Source organism: Camellia sinensis, chromosome 3 (assembly GCF_055761805.1).
Source record: "Camellia sinensis isolate YWXY chromosome 3, ASM5576180v1, whole genome shotgun sequence".
NCBI classification, from domain to species: Eukaryota; Viridiplantae; Streptophyta; class Magnoliopsida; order Ericales; family Theaceae; genus Camellia; species Camellia sinensis.
The window spans coordinates 120,475,043-120,483,738 of record NC_138963.1 but is presented as its reverse complement, the minus strand read 5'-3'; the positions used below and the strand labels follow the sequence as shown (position 1 = coordinate 120,483,738).

Below are 8,696 nucleotides of genomic sequence, written 5' to 3'. Positions count from 1 at the left end.
GGGACAAGCTTAATAGATATTATTATTTTTGTTTTGTTTCCACTTTAGGCCCCGATATGATTTTAAATATTTTGAAATTTTGTCTTTGAGGCCGAAGGTAATCTAGGATTACTGGCCAGTCATGACTTTAAACCTATAGGGGTTGGTTTGGGTCATGTCAACAGTGGTATAGAAAAACGAACCCCAGAATCAAGTTTTGATACAATTGAAGGTGTTAAGCTAGAAGCAGCGCTAAGGCAGTTTGAACAGGAGCAGATTAAAGAGAGTTAGAAGGCTACAACACCTTGTCACCCTGAGGAGGATAATTGTCCTGTGGGAGTGATTCAAGTGAAGCCAGACAACTGTCTGTTAGCAATTGAAGGTGAAATTGAATGGTGGAAAGACAATGATTTGCATCTTGCTCACACAGACGAAGACTGGGAAGATCACATCCTTGATGAGACTTGGTATGCCGAAGAGATAAATCACCTAACCAGGAGTAGATGGTATTTCAAATGTCCACACTTGAACCAAGCAGAACCTTTGGGGAAGGACAAGGAGATTAAGAAGGAGAAGGAAAAAAGACTAGAAGAAGAGCTGGTTCTCAAACAACTAAAAAAGATCCAGGCTGATATTTCCATTTGAGGCCTTTTCATGGCTTCATGAGTACACCAATAGGCGGTTTTTATAGTAATGGATAAAGCCAAGTTATCCGTTGATACTACACTAGAGCAGCTCGTCGGCATGATCCTACCCGACTGCACCAAGACTATGCTCACCTTTTCTGATAAGGAGCTGCCACCAGAAGGATCAGCTCACAACAAACTGATGTACATCTCTATTGAATGCAGAGGAAAATGATTTCCAGTGGTTCTAGTAAACACTAGCTCTACTATCAATGTTTGTCCTTCTCGCACCGCCTATGCAATAGGCTTGAAGCCGATGGATTTCATTCCCACAACTCAGGTTATCCAGGTGTACGACAATATAAGTAGAGAAGTTATGGAAACGGTGAAAGTGAAAATCCAAGTGGGTCCTTCCGAGCATGAGATTGAGTTCCATGTGCTTGATATGCAGGCTACCTTCAACCTACTTATAGGAAGGCCCTGGTTGCACTACATGAAGACTGTGTCCTCCACCCTGCACCAAATGCTGAAATACCCTCATAAGGGAGGAGTTGCTATTATTTTCAGAAATTCATCTATTCATCCACCTGCAGAGGTTATTACACCACTTCTAGAAATTAATCACGGTGATGAGGATGTGTTTCTATCAGCCTTCACTCTAGTAGAAACTCAATTGGTGCAGGTAATCTTAGTTGAAGATGAGGGCATGTATGTCAATGCTCAATCTATTTATTTTATGAATAAACTGAGGCACATTCCTGGGATGGGGCTTGGAAGGAGCAGAAGAAAAGGTGTTGTGGTGCTAGCTGATGTGCCATACAATCCACATACTTTTGGGTTAGGCTATGTACCCACCAAAAAAGACTAGAAAAGGAAGGGAGAAGAGATGAGAGGAAGGGCCAAGGCCAAGAGAGCTGGCAGAGACTACGAGCTAGTTCACAGGCCAATCTAGGAAACATTGAATGGGCGCTTCATCAGAGAAAGAGCGGATTTCCCCTTCTGTGGCTTTCCTGAGCCTTGGGTGGATTCCTTAACAAAAAAGCATTTCCTGGGTTTCAAAATCTTTTTTGACCACCAAATTCAAGACAATAACGAAGATGGGTTGATCCAAGTATAAACGTCAGCTAGAGTAAAGATGACGATTTAGACAACAGTGACGCTTGGGTAGAGGCAGCATTGACTAATCTCTTGACAGATCCTGAGAGTAGTATAGAGAACTTGCGGGATACCACTACCATTTCTATGATCAGAGAGGAACCGGTTGTGGACTCCATCAACTGCATTTTGGATGCGTCGAAGGCATCATGCCTCACTTGGCAGTTGGAAAAAGGTTTTCTTACAAACTTTGAATCTGATGATGAGCCTGAGTCCAATTCCACTGATTTTGTTTAGTTGGAGTTAGATTCGAGTCAGTCTGGTGAGTCGAAGTCTGGCACTTCCGAGGATGGTAACCTGGGTGCCAAAGTCCTGTCGAGGTCGTCTATTAGTTTTTCTTTTGAGTCAACTATAATGGAGGATCCTGACTTTATCAATGGGAATGAAGTAGACTTTGCTTACTTTTCTGTGCCTGTAGTTTTGCTACACTGATATTGATTTTCAAAATTTTGAGTCAAACGAAGAGAAAGAAATTCCTCGGGGTTTGAAAAATTTGATTGACCAAGAGGAGGAGAGTCGTGCTAAGCCTTGTATGGATGAGATCATTGCAATTAATGTGGGTATTGAGAAGGATCCCCACTTAGTCCAGATCGGGTCCATGTTGTCTTCGGAGGAACGTGAGCGTTTAGTTGCTTTATTAAAAGAATTCAAAGATGTTTTTGCGTGGTCCTACGAATACATACCTGGAATCGATCTTGAGATTATGCAGCATCGGATCTCTCTTGACTCCGAGGCCCGAACATTCAAGCAGAAACTTCGCAGAATTCATCTAGATTGGGCACTGAAAATTAATAAAGAAGTCACCAAGCAAATTAACACCAGATTCTTGATGGTGTCTGCATATCCGACTTAGTTGGCCAACATCGTTTCGGTTCTGAAGAAAGATGGCGGAATCAAAGTTTGCATCGACCTCAAGGATTTGAATAAGGCTAGTCCTAAGGGTGACATTCCATTGCCACACATTGATGAGTTGCTATACTTTACTACCGGCCATGCATTGTTATCGTTCATGGATAGGTTTTTGGGGTGCAACCAAATCTTGATAGCGCCTGAGAACAGAGAGAAGACTGCGTTCACAATGTCGTGGGGTACCTACTTCTATAAGGTCATGCCATTTGGGCTGAAGAACACTGGGGCTATCTATCAAAGGGCTGCAATCACAATCCTGCACGACATGATCCATAAAGAAGTCGAGTGTATGTAGATGACATGATTGTGAAATCCAAAGAGCAAGAAGGCCACTACATCGCGCTGGAGAAGTTCTTTGAGAGGATCAGGGAGTATAGGTTGAGGGTGAATCCACAAAAGTGCACTTTTAGGGTGACTGTAGGGAAAATATTAGGTTTTTTGATAACAGACAGGGGAATTGAAGTAGATCCATCCAAGATCAAAGCCATCTTAGAGATGCCACCACCAAGGACTAAAAAGGAGGTGCGCGGCTTTCTGGTAAAAGTTCAATTTATAAGGCGGTTTATCTCCAAATTAACCTTGACTTGTGAACCACTATTTGGTCTCTTGAAAATGGGGAAGAAGTTCCAGTGGGACAATCAATGAAATTCGCCTTTGAATAAGTTAAGCACTATCTTCAAAACCCGCCTGTATTGTCGCCGCCAAAGCCGGGAAAGCCACTGATCATGTATCTGTGAGTAATAGAGTTAACCATGGGATGCATGCTAGCGCAAGAATCAGAAGCTGCGGTGGAAAAGCCATTTACTATCTTAGTAAAAAAATGTAGGAATATGAGACCCATTACACTCCTCTGGAGAAGGCTTGCTTAGCTTTGGTTTAGGCCACTAGGAAGTTGAGACACTACTTGTTAGCTCATTCCATAATTTCGGTTTCGAGATTGGATCCTATTAAATATCTCTATGAGAAACCGGCACCTCCGGGTAGGCTAGATTGTTGGTTTCTTTTTTATCTCTGATTTTGACCTCAAGTATGTCACTCGCAAGTCGGTTAAAGGAAGAGTTGTAGCAGAATTTCTGGCAGACCACCCAGTGGAAGGAGATAAAGCAATACAGTACCTATTCCCAGATGAGGAGATCCTACAGGTAGAAAATGAGACATGGAAAATGTACTTTGATGGTGCAGCTAATCAATACGGTATGGGATAGGTGTGTTGCTCATAGCAACTGATGATTCCCATATACCCCTAACTTTCAAACTCCAGTTCAAAGTATCCAACAACGAAGCAAAGTACGAGCGTGTATTAATGGACTAGAAGCTGCCCTAGAACTAAGGGCAATAAGGTTGGACGTCATTGGAGACTCAAACCTGGTTGTTTCTCAACCCAATGGAGATTGGAAGGTCAAATAAGAGAAAATGAAAGTTTATCACCAGACCTTGGACACTCTGATTCCAAGGTTTGAAAAATTGACATTTACACACTTGCTAAGAGAGAACAATCGGTTTGCAGATACATTGGCAATTCTATCCTCTATGGTAGACATACTGATCAGGGTGAAGATACGTCCGATTATCATTGAACAGAAGTATACGCCTACTTACGAAACAATAGCCGCAATAGACGTGGTTTAGGACAAGAACCCCTAGTATCATGACATTTGGAACTTTCTGGAGAAGGATGCATATCCACCAGGGGCAAATTCCAAAGATAAATGGATAGTACGGCGTCTAGCCGTCCAGTTCATCATATGCGGAGGAAAGTTGTACAAAATAGGGCATCTGGGAATGCATAAGCTCTATGTCGAAGAGGAAGAGTCAAAGCGTCTCATGGAGGCCATCCACGAAGGAGAATATGGAGTACACATGAATGGTAGGATACTGGCCAGGAAAATCCTCAAACAAGGTTACTATTTGTTAACCATGGAGGATGATTGTATCTACTTTGTTCGGTGATTCTAAAAATGTGAAATCCATGCCAATCACATGAATATTCCGCCGTCAAAGCTCTACAACATGACTTCACCATGGTCTTTCTTAGTTTGGCAAATTGACGTCATCGAAGTAGTCTCGCTAAAGGGCTCGAATGGACATGAGTTCATTTTAGTGGCGATTGACTATTTTACCAAATGGGAGGAGGCACAGTCATATTATGTGTTGAAAGCCTCGCATGTGACCAAGTTTATCAGGAATAACATCATCTGTAGGTATGGAGTGCCAAATGAGATAACCTCGAACGACGGATCACACTTCAAGAAAGAGGTGGTGGATTTACCCGAGAAGTACGACGTGGCTTTTCACAAGTCATCAACATATAGGCCACAGACTAATGGAGCCATTGAACCCGTAAACAAGAATATCAAGAACATTCTACGAAAGATGGTGGAAACCTACAAGGACTGGCCGGATAAATTGCCTTTTGCACTCTGGGGTTATAGAACGTCAATTCGCACATCTACAAGGGAAACCCCTACTCTTTGGTATGTGGGATGAAAGTTGTTTTGCCGATCGAGATCGAAGCACCATCGCTGAGAATTATGGCCGAGTGTTAGATAGTAGAGGCAAATTGGTAGCAGAACATGTTCAAAGAATTGATGTTGTTTGATAAGAGGAGGTTGAAGGCATTGTATCACATCAGGGATATTAGTGTGGAATCGCCAGGGCCTTCAACAAGAAAGTCAAGTCCAAAAACCTGAAAGAGGGAGACAAGGTGCTCAAAGACAACCAAGCTCTCATCCATGACCCTAGGGGCAAGTTCCGACCCAATTAAACTGGTCCCTACATCATCAAATCTAGCTGGTCAAGAGGAGCAATCATCTTCATGGATTTAGATGGCTTGGAGTTCTCACAACCGATCAACATGGACAGGTTGAAGAAATATTGTCTCTGAGAGGCTCGCTAGGTCAAAAACCCAGAAGGCCGACCTAGGCAAAAGTTAGAGTATGAAAATTAGAAATAACGAAAAATAGAGCTCTCAAGGTTGAAACCCGAGAGGGCAGCTTTGGCAAAAGTTGAAGCACAAAAGAAGAGAGTTAATACCTGAGTGAACCTTAATTGAACTACCTAAGGCTTGATTTCCATCTTTGGGATATATACACAATTTCATCTCGAAGTTCGGCCCTAACCATTTTCAACTCAACTATTCTATCCATTGTTTGATCGGTCTATCTCACCATTTGCTGGCTTGGTTGTTTTCCCTCCATTTGGAAAAAGGTCCAGTTGTAAGATGAAGTAAGGGGCAAAATAACAGTGAAGGAGGATGTAATTATAATCTTCTTGATTCAGAGCTATACGTCTTGGGGATTGATTCCATGTGTATCTAGTAGTGACCATTTGAGAAAATTTGTTTTTGAAAGTTTTAATGAAGTTGATTTTCTTAAAATTTTACTTTGCATAACACAGACCATTCTTTGGACCAAGAAGGAAATTTTTCAATACTCACAACTTTAATTACATGATTTCAACAAAGTACACCCTCCAACTTTCAGGTTAAATGAAGGTTGCTTTTACATCATAAAACTTGAAAAGAAAAGTCAAAGCATTAAACTAGGGGCACAGCTAAGTCCGGTAGTGGTCCTCTGCCTTTTGTCTGCACTTGCAGAAGTCTTTACTGCCAAGGATGGTCCGACCTGTGTCTCATCCTCGAGCTAAGTCAAGCAGTCACTAGAAAGGGCGTAACTGAAGCTGGCAGCAGGGCCCAAAAGCTCTCTCATCCTCTAAGCAGTGAGGTACTGAGCCAAGTGCAAAGCACATGCCAGAAATGGAGCAGGGTATTCCACACCCTCGTCTGGACGAGTCTGATCACGCCCAAACCGGTGTCTGAACCGAAATGGAAAGTAGAAAACACAATATGTAAGGCCAATCAACTGTATACCTAGCTTGCAGAACATGTTGTAGCTCATCTCGGTCAACTTAAGTCAGGGGCATCGCCCTACGATGTCAGTCGCGGGTCTGCTGCACATCTAGTCGCACCATAACCCCTCTGTGGGAAAGCTCACAAGCTATTGACGGAAGAAGTAGAATCTAGCTGAATACTCGGGCAAGGGTCCACCACCATCAACCATACCTGGGGAGGGATTAAAGAGAGAGAAAAAGAGAGAGAGAGAGAGAGAGAGAGAAAGAGAGAGAGAGAGATTAAAGAATAGAGAGATGTGCGTTGAGAGAAAAAGTAAGAAAAGGGTTTTGAGAGAAAATAGAGATTGAGTGCCAAAGTGATGCAAGAAATCATAAATGAGAAATGGTAGGAAACAATGCTTGAAGAAGCAGTTTCAAAATCTATAATGTATGCAATGAATTCCAATTTCCCTCAAAAGTTTGAGTATTTCTTTTAAATGCTTGGACCTTTGTGTTTATTACATGGATTTGATAATGATTCTTTGAACAAATCCTAAAAGAAATACTGAAACCAAAATTACATCTCAAAAATGCTAAAAAAATAACCTAGCAACCTAACATGGCTCAAACAACAATGTTGGAATGCCTTCACTATTTCTAGAATGTCATGTGTCGGGCCCCTAAATGATCCAAACTTCTTTATCAGCACAGGAGGTGCATACGCACCATTGATGTGTGCATGCACGTCCTTCCGCGGTATTCAGGTTTTAAGGTTTTGCCTCTGAAACCATCGTTGCTTTGTTTTGGTCTATAAATAGCCCATGTTGCACAAAGGTTTATTCACATAACTCGTTTCTAACCAACTTTTGACCCTAGGCTTCATTCTTCTTCTTTAGCTCATAGTCATGTCTTCTCGGGATGGTTTGTCCATATGGATGGACAGTCTGAGTGGTGTTGAACGGGTCAACTTTTGTAACTATGGATTGAAATCTATGTTGGTTGAACATTTGGTGTGGCCAACTCCTTTGACAGGCTATGCCAAGTTGTTAGGTGAGATTTGCGAGTTGCCTCTAGGTGAAGCTAAGGCTTGCATCCAGAATGGTGAGCTATCAGTCATCACCTTGATTGAAAAGTTCACAAGTAGGTAAGATCCGAAGGACTGGAAGTTCCAAGAGTACAGGCAGGTTGCACTGCGTATCATCCTGCTTGCCCAATTCTTAGTGATGCAGAGTACTAATGTAGTTAGCCCTATCTTGGTCAATGTGGCCAACCAAGTTAAAGAGATAAGGAGCTTTATTGGTTTGTTCTTAGCAGAGACCATGATGGGTTTGGATGAGGTTCATGTTGGTAGGACCATGAAATTTGGTGCGAGTCCGTTATTACTTCAAGTTCCACCCATCTCACTTGGTTTCTCATCTTTCACCTCTTTAGTCTTTTATCTCTTGTTTCTATTTTTAGCACACCCCAACTCACTTTCCTCTCATGTCACACATCTTTATTCTTTTGTCTCTCTCTTTTCCAAATATGGCTAATAGACAAATTGAAGGTACAAGCAACTTCTACCCATTAGTCGGCAATCTCACACCAAAGTTGCGCCCAACTAGTGAGGATGGATTTTGCTGAAGACTAGTATGGTGTAGACACCCATTTTGACTGACCCTATGACTAAGAGCTCTTGCAAACCTCTCGATAGTGAAATGGTACTTACTTCATCCTTAGAATGTTTAAAGGTTGTTTATAATTGCTGTGTAAGCCCATTTTAGCCAAAAATCAACTTTTTGAAAAAATGACCATTTTACCCCTTGGACCCGATTTTAACCAAAAACTATCTTCTTAAACCCAGAAAGCCTGTTTGTGCTTTGATTGAGTGTATTTTCCCAAATTAGTGACCCATGTTATTAAAAAATTAATCAGAATACAATTTGAGCTTACTTGCGCCACAAGCAAGCCAAGAGGATAGGACCATGTACTTGTGCATGCATGATGAATGGCACGTGTACCAAGGTAAAATGCGCTTGCACACGTTGTTTGTACGTACGCACAATCATTGCATGTGCACACATGGTCCATACATATGCACATTGAAGTATCGCAGAGTTATTTTTGGTAACTCAATTTCGGTGCAATTTTGGTGGAAGCGGCGGAGTGCGAAGCGATGAAACCCGAGAAAGGTTCTAGAGGCTTCCCCCAACTCTTTAA

The 8,696-nt window shown here is 42.0% G+C and overlaps 1 protein-coding gene across 1 annotated transcript; it reads left to right on the top strand.

Moving 5' to 3' along the window:
- Positions 1 to 921: 921 nt before the first annotated feature.
- LOC145821801 (uncharacterized) lies at positions 922 to 2,964 on the top strand. Its single transcript, XM_082918374.1, has 3 exons — positions 922 to 1,287; positions 2,179 to 2,316; positions 2,614 to 2,964. The coding sequence occupies exons 1-3, from the start codon at positions 922 to 924 to the stop codon at positions 2,962 to 2,964; spliced, it is 855 nt and encodes a 284-aa protein (XP_082774500.1).
- The last annotated feature ends 5,732 nt before the right edge of the window (positions 2,965 to 8,696 follow it).

What these genes read in the sequence shown, in the direction of transcription:
- LOC145821801 (XM_082918374.1), top strand. Translation starts at nt 922, where the DNA reads ATGGATTTCATTCCCACAACTCAGGTTATCCAGGTGTACGACAATATA. An exon ending in TAGAAACTCAATTGGTGCAG is followed by an intron (nt 1,288 to 2,178) that starts GTAATCTTAGTT and finishes CTGTGCCTGTAG; the next exon opens with TTTTGCTACACTGATATTGA. An exon ending in ATGAGATCATTGCAATTAAT is followed by an intron (nt 2,317 to 2,613) that starts GTGGGTATTGAG and finishes TATCCGACTTAG; the next exon opens with TTGGCCAACATCGTTTCGGT.